The sequence below is a fragment of the Desmodus rotundus genome, chromosome 4 (assembly GCF_022682495.2).
Source record: "Desmodus rotundus isolate HL8 chromosome 4, HLdesRot8A.1, whole genome shotgun sequence".
Classification (NCBI taxonomy): Eukaryota; Metazoa; Chordata; class Mammalia; order Chiroptera; family Phyllostomidae; genus Desmodus; species Desmodus rotundus.
Window position 1 is genome coordinate 99,201,135 of NC_071390.1, and position 15,441 is coordinate 99,216,575.

Sequence of the window (15,441 nt, forward strand, 5' to 3'; positions counted from 1 at the left end):
GGTTAATAAGAATATATAAGTTTCAAGTGTACAGTTCTGTGATACACAATCTGTATATTGCATTTGTGCCTACCACCCAAAGTCAAATATAAAATTTAGGAGGGATTTTTGTGTTCCAGGTAAGAATAGTATACAGATAGGATATCTGGAGGGACGTGAGGAAAGATTGCAAATTGTAGACTCTAATGGCATGATACTGCAGGTGAACTTTCGGGGACATTTATTTTACCTAGATCTAATTCTGGTCTCATGGGTCTTCTGTTGCAAGATGTAATTATCCAATAATGGCAAGTTTATCCAATGGATATGCTGTCATCCTGACAAAGCTGTTCAGCCCAGCTTCATGTGGAGCACAGCACAGATACTCACTTCAGTGCATCACCGTTCTTATGACTCAACCATTCCATTAACAACCAACAAATTACTTCCCTACATCCGCTATGCTGATTATTATGAGGATCTAGGATTGCTATTGCAGAATGGTGTATCAAAGAGCATATCTTGAATTTAATTGCCCTTTGGATACTATACTAGAACTCTACTATGCTAGAATTCAGAGTATATTGGGAAAATACAGTAACGAAAAAATGATGGTGCGGCGATGAAGAGAAAATGATGAGGACTGGCCTTGCTAAATTTGTGTATTAAGTTAGATAATGACAAACTGCCAGGTGTGCTCAATGTACATGGTAAAAGAAGACTTGAAACAGAAGGGGAAATCTGTGAGGGCAAGTCTTGAATTATTTAATTAATTATCTTAGCAAAATCTGGTACAATGGGGAAAGGAAAAGCGTTCCAAAGATGTCTCTCCTAAGGAGGACGGGCAGGAGAAAAGGATAGGGAGGAGCTGAAAGTGTTCTAAGGGCCTTAGTTTAATAGTTGAGGGGGTGATGCAGTGGGGAATGAAAGGTCTTGGTAAGGAAATAGTTGTTACCTTGTTATCAAAGAGGGGAGAAATATGTACTTGATTCTGAATTCAGAAGCAAGGGAATGATCCTTGATGCACATGAACTAGAACTTTCAAATTATCAAGATGAAAAAAATTAATAGAAACTTTATCAAATCAAAACTAAGGAAAAGAAAAAATGCAAGAAATGCAGTAATGTAAAATAAAGTAAGATGGAGAAACATCCTGTATGTTTGCATGGAAGGATTTAATATCACAAAATGTCATTTATCATAAAAACACTACAAAAGAATTTTTTTGAAATTAGGAAAAAAAGATTTGGAAATATTATATACAAATGAATGCCTGAGAGTAGCCAGAAAATATTTTGAAAGAAGAAAAACAAGGGAAACTTGTGCTTTTAAATACCAAGCAACGATACAAAATGATTTTAATTAAATTATTCTGGTATTGTCAGCACCACAACTAAAACTGATAATGGAAAGGAATTAAGAATCCAGCATAGATCCAGAAATAAAGGAGATTGCATTCATCCTCTCTCTCTCTCTCTCTCTCTCTATATATATATATATATATATATATATATATATATACTTTGTCTACCTTTCTTCAGTAGGGAAAGGTTGAAATATTTGATAAATAGAGCAAATACAATCGGTTACACTTCTGAAAGGAAATGAAACTAAAATACTGCCTCATGTACATAGATATATATGACTAAGAAAATGCACAAATTTAATTTGGCAAAAGTTATTAAAACAAAGGGAAAGGATAAGTAATAGAATTGACAAAATGCATCATAAGGACAGAGGACTCTTATCTACAATACAGAGCTCTTCCAGTTTGCCAGGTATGAGGTGTTTAAGAAAAAAATATTCAATGATGTGTGTTAAAGTTGGTAAGGCAGACCTGATGGTAATTTAGGTCCACTGAGATACAGAGAAACCATAATGGGATTTTACAGTGGGGGGAGAGATTGGGCCCAACTCCAAATACAGTATGGGCAAGAGGGAATTTATAGCCAAGGAGCGGGGTGTGGATCTGTGGATTTACAATTATTAAGAAGAAGCAACAGGGGTCGAGGGGAGTCTGGCCAAATCGCCCCAACAGAATCTTTGCTGAAGCCAGGCCAGGATGATCACACATCACCTGGAATAGAGGATGAAGAACTCAATCAGAAAAACAAAGATACAGGATTCTGGTTAAACTGACTTAGCAGGGTTCTTGTTAAAACTATATTTTATGAGGCAAAGATGGCCTAAGAGAAGTTTGGGAGCCTGTCTAAAGTTTTGGTCAAGCAAAGAATCTTTGTGAGAAGTAAGGCAATAAGAGTGACAAAAATGACAAAAATGTGAAGAGGGAATTCATAGAAGAGCAAATCTAAATGACCAACGTGCCTATAGAAAAAGATGCTCCAATTCAGTAGTAGTTGGGAAATGCTCATTAAGTAAGACATTTATCAAACTGTTTTAAGAATAGATGTTTTAAGATGAAAACACCAATCGATGACAGGAGTATAGGGAAAAGATACTCAAATGTTGAAAATGAAGTCTGTTACATTTATGGAGCATGTTTGGCTTCTTGCTTTCAACATTATGTTCGGGCAATTCATTGAAACTGTCACATGCAATTGTAGTTTGTTCATCCCCATTACCATATAACATTCCATTGTGTGAAATACCACAGTTTGCTTCTCCGTGCTACTGTTAATGAACATCTGGATCACTTCCATCGTGGTTATGTGACTCTACACCCTGGCTGGCAGGATATGGGAATTGTCATGGTCCACATCCATTCCAACAAAGGCACTTTGGAAACCAAGTTTCTGACATTAAAGCCTAATGCTTTTTTCCTTTTATCTGAATTTTATTTAAAGGTAAGAACTTGGTAACAATTTTCTTTTATAAATTCCATGATTCTTTCTAAGACATTTATTCTTTGTTCATTAAGTGAGTTTCCTTTTTTATACTGGAAAATGTATCTGTGCTGAATAGAACTTAGTAGGGTTAGTAGTGCATCAGAGGCCTCATGTAAGTATTCCTCTTCACTGAACCCAGCGGCTTCTATTTTTTCTGCATGGGTGAAAAGGATGGCAGTGTAATTCTTCCAAGCATGTCCCAGAAGTTCCTGAAAGAGAGAAGATGTCAAATGGCTCTTTTCCTTGGACTGTCTTCCTCAGAAAAGGATAAAGGACTATTATGGTCCCACATAGACAGTCAACAGATCTGTGTAGCAGCATGTTTCTAAAAGCTGCTATATGTCACAGGAAGTAAAGATGGAGTCCAATAATCTAACCAAATGGAGAGAGAGGTGTGAGCCTTCTAAAAAAAAGGCTTTAGTTCTCCATTTTATTTTACTGTTAATAATCTATGTATGCATATCCTCAAAACTGCATATAATCAATGCTGCATATGATATACAGCTGTCCCCTCTTATCTGTGGGTTCACTTCCTGTAGTTTCCGTTACCCACAGTGAGCCCTGGTCCTAAAAGACCTGCCCCCATTCACCGCACTTCATCTCAGCAGGTAGGCACTGTCTCACGTCACAGCATCACAAGAAAAAGGGCAAGTACAGTACAGTAAGATACTTTGAGAGAGACCACATTCACATTAGCTTTTAGACAGTATATTGTTTTAATTGTTCTGTTTTATTCTTAGTTATTGTTGTGAATTTCTTACTATGCCCAATTTACAAACTAAACTTTATCATAGGTGTGTATGTATAGGAAAAAACTGTCTATAGGGTTTGGTACTATGTGTTTTCAAGCATCCACTGGGTGTCTCGGAATGTATGCCCCATTGATAAGGGGAAACTACTGTATTTACACTTACAACATTCAGCAATTACTCACATTAGCCTGTCTACCAAAATCTGTTAGAACCATTGAATTTCTTTAACTCAAAGTACCTTGGCCAAGGGAATTGTCATATTTTTTTGGTAGGAATGTTGTGTTGTTATTGTATCTAAAAGCATTTTCTAAGGATTTATAATTATATAATATGGTTACATGTAATGGAAAAGCTAAGATCAATACATTTGGTGATTTGGAACAACTACAAAATATTACTGTGATTCTCATCCTCTCACTTCATAGGCCTAAATTCCAACAAAATTTATCGGATGACTTCCTCTAATGTGGCTGAAAAATACTGAAGATGGGCGTTCCTTCGTTTAGTAATCTGTGGAAGTTGGTTATGTAATAAATTCTTGTTTGATTGGTGAAAATAAGCGGATATAAGCACAAGTAACAGCATGTGCAAAATTGTTCATGCAATATGAAAGGCATCTAGAAATAACCATTTAACATGCTTGAATATTTCCAGTTACATGAAGTCATGACAATATGACAGTAAAATAATATTCCCTTCATTCCAAACACTCCCATTACCAAAATCTTTCCAAAGCTGCTATCGTTTATAATAGCAAGAAAAACATAAAATGCTAAGGAATAAAAACCAAGACCTCTGATAATCAGAAGGGGGCAGTTCAACTAATACTTAGTTCCAGTTATTATGCTAAGTATTTGACATCTTTATCTCTTTTGAAGCTCAGTGTGATACATTGTGGGAGATACTATTATTATCTCTTTTATGATATGGAGAAACTGGTTCATAAGAATACAAACATTTAGAGGTATTATTACAAACTCTGGTTTTAAAAAATCTTGAAAAAATTGAGACAATTTAGGAAACTTTTTAATGCATGTAACAAATATAGGACTAGTATTTATAATATTAAAAAATGAAAAAAACAGGAGAAAGAGGAAGGCAGGGAGAGTAGAAGGAAGGAAGGAAGGGAAAAAAGAAAGGGGAGAAAGGGAGAATTAGGACTTGTAAATTTAATAAGAAAGTACAGAAATTATGGGACAATATATTTAATATTAAAAGCATCTTGAGACCATGGCTACCAGTGATAACTCCTAATATGGCCTGGCATTTATCAAAGATATTTAATTATACATCCTTCTCTAGAACTTGACTCTGAGCTCTTTGAAGGCAAGGTTTATGCCTTTATATAAAAATCAAAGCCTTTAGCACATTGTAAACTCTCAATTAACATATTTTGGATTAATGTGGAATTTGGACCCTCACCACCATCTCAAAAGGGATTTATTTATTCACTTATTTATTTATATCTACAGTTTCAAAGCTTAACCCTTGGTACATGAATTGTACTTCCTGTAAAGCTTTTCTTCTTTCTGTAGTTCATTATCATGGATTTGCTTGTAATCTGCACTTTCTATTTTGTATTCAGAGGGACTCTCTCAAGGAATAGGTTCAAAATTGTTTCTCATATCTGTTGAAAATTTGTCTGCTTGTAATATAGAATAATTGTATATGTCTAGTGTAAAATGTCCTGCTCAAGAAAATCTAAATTGAAGTTTTGAGGTCAGTATGAGAGAATAGTTATTTTAACAGAAAGCTTCTAAACTTTACAAAAGGATTTTTCAAAGAGATACTTTGAAAAGATAATTTACGTGTTTTTGAAAACATAAATTAGCAAAACTTTAACCCAATTTTAAAGAACATAGCTCTTCTGTAAGTCTGAGTATACATGTAATGTCTTCATCTCATTTTGGCTAAAAATGACATAACACAATGAGCAGAACTCTTCATAGTTGGTCACATAGTCAGTATATTACATCGCATCTCATGGGAGAGGATTCAGAGTGGTAAAATAAATCAAAGTTGCTGTTATGGGTTGAATTGTGTCTCATATGTTGAAGTTCTAACCTCCAGTACCTCAGAATGTGACCTTATTTGGGAATAGGGTTGTCGCAGATGTAACTAGTTGAGATACGGTCATAGTGTGGGCCTCTAACCCATTATGACTGGTGCCCTCACAAACCAGAGAAATTTGGGCAAGGACATGAAAACAGGGAGAACATCATGTGAACATGAAGATGGCCATCCATAAGGGAAGAAGAGAATCACTGGACAGATCTTTAACTCACAGCCCTTAGAAGGAACTAACCCTGCTAACATCTATTTCAAAATTCCAGCCTGCAAGACTGAGAGACAATAAATTTCGGTAGCGTAAGCCACTCAGCTGGGGGTGCTTACTTTTGGCAGCCCTAGCAAATTAATACAAGTGGTTGAAAAAATTAATGAAATACTAAATATAGCAGATCTAGGTTCTAAGAATAAAAAGATTCCTGGGGCATTTACATGAGAACCACTTTTGCTGCTTGCTAAAAATGCGTCAGAATCTTTAGGGGTGGAACCTGGAAATTTGAACTTTTAAAAGCATTCTAGGTGATTTATTCCTTCTGCAAATATTCATTGAGGGTCTGCTTCTTTCCACAGGCAAAGTGGAACACAAGACAATACATTCCCTGCTTCTAAGTAGTGGAGATTCTTAGAACCGAGGGAGTGGGACGGGGGAAAAATACTTAGTTTATTGTAATTGCAAGTGCTGCGACAGAAGATATATTGGTGCTCTAGGGGCAGACACTTAGCCCACTTTGGGGTGGGGATGGAAAGGCAGGGTAAAGGAAGCGGTCAGAAGTTTCTGGCACGTGATGATGCCTTGAGCACAGGGCTTAACAAGGGAGTTACCGGGCGGCAAAGACATGCCAAGTAAAGAGCGTGGCTGAGCATTATTGGGGATTATATAGTAGTATTGGGATCTTATTTCTACACAGCTATGGATCCCTCATCACTCTTGTCTCTGGAAGTTTCTCAGATTTAGAGCTAGATCTGATACTCACCCTGTCTGTTGCAAATGTGTTTATATTGATGTTATACTGTTGAAATGGGAAACACAAGTTAACACAGAGCTGCTGCCCTTAACCCCTTGATGCCACTACCCCAGACCCACTTCTCAGCATTGGTTGATGCATGAGCCATATTGGTCATTAAGTATTTTAAAAACATCACTACATTAAAAATTTGTGCAAAATAAACTGTTTAGCAGAGGTGGCCCTTCCTTGAGTTATATATTATTACAGAACTCTTGTTAGTTAGTACTTACTGCATTAAATGGTACACCTTTCATGGTATGTCTTTAGTTCTTGGTTTTCTGTATTGTAACTGTAACACGTTCCCTGTTTGTCTCCAACATATACTTTAAAGCATAATATGACTCAGGAGAAATGCGTTAAAGTACTGGAGGAAAATAGATCGGTAAGCTCAATATCACTTTCGACTCCATGTGTTTAGCCATTGGGAAGTTTTTACATGTAGGTAATTACTTATGAAAAGATACTCATGTCGTGAACTGGGAGAAATTGTACTTTTGAATTACTGCCAAGAATAGAAGAGAATGGTTGATTTAGCTTATAATCTTTAGATTGATTTTTGGCTGGAAAATAGGAGACTATTTGACAGCAGTGTGTCGCTTGGTGCACAGTCATCATGTCAGTGGCCAAACGTGCTCTCTGTGGACCCAGAGAAAGAATAATCACAGTTGATTGATACCTCACATAAAAATCCAAGAGCAAGATAAGTCAATGTAAGTGATCTGGTGCTAATAACTTAAATACAGTACTAAGGTGGGTGGAAAATTCACAATCCATCATGAATTCGTTTGGTTTCAGAGCGCTAGTTGTTACGAGTCCATCTAGTCCTTTTGGGACGGCTAGTTAGGATATAAACTTTGTTTTCCAGGAATTATATTCATTTTCCCAGGACCTCACCAGCCCTGCCCCATTTGTCTGTGGTTGATGAAATCATAGCATCTGGACTTTTTAGGGAGAAACTTTAAAAAAAGCCAACTATTACATCAACTGAGAAAAAAATTATCATAAAAAAGGAGGACAGTAAGGACCATTTTTTATATGTTATGCTATTCCCTTACTCTCATCCCATTTAAAGCCCTGCATTTTCCTTCTCAGAGAGCCAAAGCTGAATGATAAGACCTCATTAGATCAGATTCAGAGAATTTTCAGCTTCAGAGATCATCTGTCCAAATCACCTTCTTTTACAGATGATGAGAAGAGGCTGCAATGGTAGTGGTTTGGCCAAAACAACACAACTGACTGTTGGCGGGTCTGGGCCTGCAGCACAGGTCCCAGGACTGCCAGGCCCACGTCCTCCCCACTGAACTGGGGTTTTGCAGTTTATCCTTAGTAAGCTAGTGAGTTTTCTTTTCATAATTTTCTAAATTAGTAAGGAAGTTCTTATGGTTATAAATCAGGGCTGTGTAAATTTGATTTCACTTTTCCTGTTTTGAAGCCTAGCATGATAATCCCAAAGAAATTTACAAATACTATGTCCTAATTTTAGGATCAGACAAATTCCAACAATAAAATCATAATGACCATAGCCACTATATGCCAGTGCCTGAGTTAATTTACTATTGTGTAAATACAATATTAATCCTGAAGTAAGGCAGTAAAGTGGACACTATTCTCTGTCCTGATTTATCAGTGAAGAGACTGAAGTTCAGAGCAGTTACTTGCCAACGGTCACAAAGCAAGTAAATAGCTAAGTAGGAACTTGAACACAGGTGCAACTTACTCCAGAACCTACACTCCTAACCTCTGTGTTGCCCTTACCTAGCATTCAGTTGAGTGGTACCCATTGCGATCTGAGTAGTGAGGATAACAATAAAAACAATACTAGTAATGTCTGCGAACCTACTGTGAACCTACTGTAAGTCAGGCACAATGCCAAGCACATTATAGTTGTTAAATATAACCCTCAGAACTCTTTCACACAGGTAAAATCATCTCCACTTTATAAGTGAGGAACTGAAGCCAAGAAAGGCTGAATAACATTTGTAGTCATATACCCAGAATTATAACAAGGCTTATTGTTTAACTAAATTCTATCAAAACAACCAACCTGATGATCTTTGTATTTTCACTCCTCGCATTGGCCTTTCTGAGCCTTTTGTATACATATCCACCTATAACATCAACAGTCAAGTAGTTCATTCTAAATCAAAAATAAATGTTTAAAGTCTGACTGATTACAGCAGGGGTGTCAAACTCATTTTCACCGGGGGCCACATCAGCCTCGCGGTTGCCTTCTAAGGGCCAAAATAATTTTAGGACTGTATAAATGTAACTACTCCTTAACTGTTGGGGAGTTGAAATTACATTCAGCCCTTTGAAGGGCACCACGAGGCTGATGTGGCCTCTGGTGAAATAAGCTTGACACCCCTGGTTTACAGTAATAATGCATGATATCGTGACAGTGTGAAGAATATGGTTGTAGTCAATTCATGGATTCGATTCTTAGTGTTTGGCTGCATGCTGGCACTTTCCCTAACGTGACTTTATTATATCTGCTCTGATCCATTATTTTGTGGATTTGTTTAAATATTCAAATGATATCCATATAATATTAAAATGAACCATTCCCCCTTTTTCCCAGTTTTGGAGGGGATGACTCACTGACATCTCTACCATTTCACTGTAAATAATAAAGGCCTTACATAAATAAAGAAAAAGGGATCATTTAGGGAAATATTTCAGTTGTCACAGCTGGGAACCTATGAAGCATCTGTAAAATATTGGAGCACAAATTGAGATATTTAAAGAGACAACAGGGAGGTACAGGAAAGAAGAGGTCATTCTCTGGCACGGGCCTCACAGACTCCTTCCATGGCAGGCATCCATGCCCCAGAGAAGGGAGAGAGAAAGGGTGAGGGCAGATGTTCTATTCCCCTTTTGCATCAGCCCGGAAGAAGAAATCCAGGGTGTGTCTGCAACAAGAGGACCTTAACAACTCCTTGCTCCTTCCGAACAGCTGCTGGTCCTGTTGACTATTCAGACATTCTGCAGCTGCTCCCCATCTGTGAGTGCATCCAGATGGCTGCCATCAGGATGCGAGGCACCTTCCGGAAGGAGGTCATAAACAGCCAGCCTGTGCTTAGGCGACCTTCAATGGAAGATCATGGTGGAAGCCCAAAATAGGACTGCGATGCCTCGTAGGGCTCGTGGGACCCTCAGGATTAGGAAGTCTTGGCTGCTGAGTTCTCCTGGGAGAGAACTTACTTATTCTCGAAAAAATTACTATGGATCTGGTTTGGCCCTAGCCCATCTCCTTTCTGCCTTCAACTCCTGAATTGGACACTAACTTACAGAAGGCAGCCGTAAGACAAGGCTGTAGGCCAGATACCATTTAAAAAGATCAGAGACATGTATGAAAAAAATTTACTTCCATTTAAAACAATTAGGGGATTGCAATATTGTCCTATATCCTAAAACTGGAAAAATCTATTTTCAAAATGTACGGTATGTCTTTTAAACACCCTTTTTGGCTCAGCATAGGACCAGCATAGAGAAAAATTTGGAGACATATGGACAGAGTCAGGTTAGGTTGAGAAATATTTGTTTATGCCTTTACTGAATTTACAGAATTGCAGCCATCTATAGCTTAAGATAAATGGTTATTTAATAGTAGCTTTAAGTGAACTTTAAAAACCGTTTGAAAATTACACTGATGGAAAGCTTCAGTTTCCCTTCCGCCACTTGATTCCCCACCAGAGCTGTTGTTTTACACGCAGGACCGGGGAGTTTGGGAGAGGGTTATGGGCTTTCTTAGACTCCATAGTGTTTCCTAACTGCAATCACCTTCTCTTTCTCTTTGCTTTTGTACAGCATGTCCTTGATTTTTCGGGAGTTGAATGATGAAGATTATTTTTTATACTCTTGTCACCCTAAATTTTTCTGCTAGTTTCTTGTGATTACACATATGGATTTTTTATTTTTAGAAACATGTACCATTACTGAAAAATAAAATACATGTCTGTCATTGAAAACAATCTTATGCCTTTACTAGTTAAAGAGAAAAAGTCTTTCTTTAAAGCAAAGTGTACTATCTTTCTAAGTGGGACAGATTTAATATCAGCATGATCAGAAATGGACCAAGAGAAGAGTGGCATTTATACAAATTTTTCCTGAATGAAATATAACTTCTCTCTATTCTTCATGTACTTTATCTATGGAGCTTCTAGTAGAGATGAGATCTCTGAGCTTGGTAACTTAACAAGGTTACAGAGTAAAACTAGTCAAGTCCAGCAGTGAAGTTTGGGTGGGCCCAGACTAGAGAATCAAGAAATTGAATAGAATGGAGCAGCTCAATGAGCAGGTTTTAGGAATTGTTGGTCATACATGGGCCTTGCTCATGTATGTATATATACCATAAGCAGGTATTACTACCTCCTGCTTCTAGCTGTGGCCATACCCAGGGCATCTTCCCACTCCCCAGCTCCTCTCCTAAACTGGCTGATAAGCCTCCAACCTAGCGACTTTCAATAAATGAACAAACAAGAGGGATGGCATTTATGTTCACCCTGAGGTCGCTTGTGGTCTTCTCAAGGCTGGAACGGAGCAGTTTCCGACTGACCCTACAGCTTATGAGGCAAACAAAGCATCTGTAATTCCTGATCTTTCCCCATAAATAAAGCATAGATCTCTCCGGTATGCTCATCAGGGTATGTCTCAGTGGAGTCTCCTTTCCCCATAGTCAGACATTACACTACTGAGGCATGTAATGCATTGCGACATATTTGTTATCGATTTGTCTCTTCCAGACTTTAAGCTTTCTGATGGCAAAACTCATGTACTATTCACTGGTCATTAAGCTCTGTGCAGGTGCTCAATTCCGTGCCCAGTGACTGAGCAGCGAACGAGCACCCGTGTGTCGGTGTACTATGAGATTGTCCCCTTGATGTTATGTGGGTGCAACTCAGCATTTTAGTTCAGCGGTTCTGAAATTTGACTGCTTTTAAAAATACATGGAAAGTTTATGCATGTGCATATACATAGCCTCTACTTTTGAGATTCTGTTTCAGAGAACTTGGATGAATGTGCACTTTAACAAGGAGCCCAGTTGATTCTGATGCAGAGAGAGAATCCAGGTGCCACAATTACAAACTCACTCAGGTTTATAGTTCTTAGGGACTTGAAACTTAGGAAGCCTCTAAAGTTTAATATCTTATTTTTTTCAATGACCCAGTTGTAAAATGCCCAACTAAATTCCTCTAAAGAAAATTGTAAAAATGACTAGGTGGAAAAATCAAGTAATTTTTACGGAATATCTTGATGTGACCAGCAGTTGTTTTAAATGACTTATTTGAAACTTGCTTTAAATTACTTTAACCAGTTTTTTTCCCCAAATTATAAGAGTGAGTTTATTTAGAAAGTCACAAAGGTAGAAAACGTGAGCCAGCTGGTCTGCATGGGCTCAGGAAACAACTCACAGAGGCAAAAGTGGGCCCTTGGAGCTCAGAAAAAAGGAAGGCAGAGAGAAGGTGCCTGGGGTAAGAAGAGGGTGAAGGGCATGGGCGAGATGGAGAGAGAGAGAGAGAGAGAGAGACAGAGACAGAGAGAGAGAGAGGAAGCTGGCCCCCTTGCCCTGAGGAGAGAAGAGGGTAGGGAAAGGTGTGGACATGCTCAAGAGAAAGAAAGAGAGTGCCTTTTTAAAGAAGTGTTTATAATTCTCTTCTGTTAGGATAATGTCCTCCAAATGGGACTAATGGCATCAGTGCAATTGCCTCTTTGCATTACCTGGATCATCTGGACTGGGGAAGATGCCTCCTGTTCGCAGAGAGGCAGGTCTGCTCTCTGGACCAGCAGGGCAAGATGGAGACCCTCTCGCCCAAAGTGATGTTTCAGGGCCTCCTTGACCTCTTGTTTCACATGATTCTTGCTCAGCTTGCTGTGAGGATAACCTGGGGTGTCCAACACCTGGACCTGCAGGGTTATCTCTTGCCCTCCTCGACGCATGAAGCCATGGAGGTGACAGCTGCGGCCCAGACAACAATCTTTGGTCACAGAACATGGAGCAAAGGTGCTGTGGAAGTCAGTGCTTCCCAGAAGAATGTTTCCAGCAGAACTTTTCCCACTCTGAGTCAGGCCAAAGAGGGCCAAGTTGATGATCATCTTGTTGGAGTCCGTCATGGCTGTGGATAAACAAAAGCTCAGCATAAGCAAGTAGGCTTCTATACTCAGCCCATGTAAAGTGTTTTACCTGGCCTGGAGCACTCCAGGTATAACCTCTAATTTGCTTTCCTCTCATTCATCGTAACTAAAGGGTGGAGGAGTGATTCACTGAAGTGGACACATCCCAGTGAGGAGGGAAGATTGAGATAATATTAGTAGTTTGTAATGGGAGAGGAGAGGGAAGTCAAACACAGATAAGAAAGGGAGGAGGAAGCAAGAATTACAGGACAATGGGAGAAAAAAATTACATAAAGATAATGTAAACAATATTAACTCATCAGTGTGTTAGGTGAGTTGGTTTAGGAATGGGTGCTGAAGTCCCTAAGTTCAAAGCTAGTAGCAGTATTTGAAAACTATTCACTCTTGGAGGAGAAGTAGGAACAGTGGGATAAACAGCCCTTCTTGCCTTTTAAACAATGTTTCCCACCTTCCCACCTTCCCATTGCTTGTCTACACAAGTGGCATCTGAGAACTAATCATCTTTCCTGACTTCCTGAATGCTTCTCTACAATGAAACATAAATAATGTTAAAGAAGACTTCTGTTTCTGTTTATTTTTTTACCACCAGGCAACATTCTAATAAAAAGGAGAACTACTTGTAATTTCTGTAATGAAATAATCAATAAATCATTTCCATGGCCCACCACGGTAAAAAGTATTGGTTCCTTAGTAAAGAAAGTAAAGCCCAACACAGTGTGCAGCTCACTTATGACCGAGGAGAACCTTCGGAGACTCTTCCATGCACCACCCCTTAACTGTAATTAAGCTCTTGTGTGGAGCATAGGCCCCTTGTGGCATTATAGGCCATCTTTCATTTTCATTAGATCAATAAGGCAATGCTACCGGCCAAGTACTAAAAGTACTCACTACTGATTCAGGAGTAAAGGCATTTCCTATTGCATATTTATTACTTTTGCTTATAACTTATACTTCTCTTATAGAGTTTCTATATATATATATATATATTTTGTATATATATATATATTTTTTTTTTTTGTATATATATATATATATAAAGTACCTCTGGCCTTTCTTGTCCTCCAATGCCCCTGACCCCAGTCTGCCCAGACCCTAACATGAAGGACTCTCAAACCCCATACAAAATATACTCACTTCTTGGATCCCTCACGGTGACCCCAGCTCAACCACCTCATTCAGCTGTGTGGGCTGCAATTTAATCACTCAGAATTTTTTTTTTACTCCTGAATCAGATACGTGATTTTTAAAAAGAAAAAAATTAATTATGGAATCCCAACCCAGTTGCCGAATGTCACGTACCGTTTCCAATGTTGAGAATACTTTCCACAAAGACTTCCCTGAAGCTGGTACAGGTGTTCTTTGGTATGAACTTTAGCCTTTCGATGTTATTATTGTACCACTGTGGGACTGATACTGTATGTATTCTATTTAGTTAATCTGTTACCAGCATCCTCTCTATAAATGATTAATTGTCTTTCTCTAGTCAGCGCTGACTTTTTCACATCACGTGACAGACCTGTAATCTCAATAGGTACTTCCTGAAACGTCTTTAGCTGGGATTAAATTCTTTGTTTTAGGACATTGCTAATATTAACAATTTATCTACAGCGTGAAGTAATGCAATATCGGTAAGTGTTAAACAGAGACTAGGCATTCAAAAGCAATGGCTATATTTTTTCCATTGTAATTGATGAATAGCATATTATGACGTTTTTGAAAATTTCAACAAATAGACATGTAATATATGTGAAATAAACTGATATTGACTTTATAACAGTAGTAAGTTCATAAATTCAAAAATACTTTAAGAAAACTTTCGGCTATTTCCATATAATTGAAATTTATTATTTTATCCAAATTGATGCAATCACTAGAGTAAATGAAGTTTTCTTATCAGTTAATGATATTCAATGAGTACAATTAACTATAACTTGAAGCCAAATAAATTTTGATTAAAATAGGGGCTTTATTTTGTTAGTGAAACCTTAAATTTGTTTTTTCTACTTCTTTTTTTATATATTTATTGATTATGCTATTACAGTTGTCCCATTCCCCCCCCTCACTCCACTCCATCCTGCCCACCCCCTCCCTCCCACATTCCCCCCCTATAGTTCATGTCCATGGGTCATACTTATAAGTTCTTTGGCTTCTACATTTCCTACACTATTTTTACCCTCCCCCTGTCTATTTTCCACCTATCATCTATGCTACTTATTCTCTGTACCTTTACCCCCCTCTCCCCCTTCCACTCCCCTATTGACAACCCTCCATGTGATCTCCATCTCTATGGTTCTGTTCCTGTTCTAGTTGTTTGCCTAGTTTGCTCTTGTTTTTGTTTTAGGTGTGGTCATTAATAACTGTGAGTTTGCTGTCATTTTTACTGTTCCTATTTTTGATCTTCTTTTTCTTAGGTAACTCCCTTTAACATTTCATATAATAAGGGCTTGGTGATGATGAACTTCTTTAACTTGACCTTATCTCAGAAGCACTTTATCTTCCCTTCCATTCTAAATGATAGCTTTGCTGGATACAGTAATCTTGGATGTAGGTCCTTGCCTTTCATGACTTGGAATACTTCTTGCCTGTAAGGTCTCTTTGGAGAAATCAGCTGACAGTCTTATGGGAAGTCCTTTGTAGGTAACTGTCTCCTTTTCTCTT

General features: G+C 38.1%; 1 protein-coding gene across 3 annotated transcripts; it reads right to left on the reverse strand.

Moving 5' to 3' along the window:
- Positions 1-1,518: 1,518 nt before the first annotated feature.
- GIMD1 (GIMAP family P-loop NTPase domain containing 1) lies at positions 1,519-14,189 on the reverse strand. 3 transcript variants are annotated; one of them, XM_045187623.3, is made up of 3 exons: positions 14,083-14,189; positions 12,370-12,764; positions 1,519-3,034 (listed from the first exon to the last, which is right to left on the reverse strand). In XM_045187623.3, exons 2-3 carry the CDS (start codon positions 12,760-12,762, stop codon positions 2,774-2,776), a joined length of 654 nt encoding a protein of 217 aa, XP_045043558.1. In that variant the 5' UTR covers positions 12,763-12,764; positions 14,083-14,189; the 3' UTR covers positions 1,519-2,773. The 3 variants fall into 3 exon arrangements, with proteins under 3 accessions (XP_045043558.1, XP_045043560.1, XP_024434748.1); XM_045187625.3 differs by lacking the exon at positions 14,083-14,189 and adding an exon at positions 13,918-14,075; XM_024578980.4 differs by lacking the exon at positions 14,083-14,189 and having other exon boundaries at positions 12,370-12,789.
- Positions 14,190-15,441: the final 1,252 nt, after the last annotated feature.

Bases quoted from the DNA above. Each gene is read 5' to 3' on its own strand.
- GIMD1 (XM_024578980.4), bottom strand. From the start codon at position 12,789: ATGCTGAGCTTTTGTTTATCCACAGCCATGACGGACTCCAACAAGATG. The intron at 3,035-12,369 runs GTAATGCAAAGA...TCTCTCTTTCAG, and splicing joins CCCCAGTCCAGATGATCCAG to GAACTTCTGGGACATGCTTG.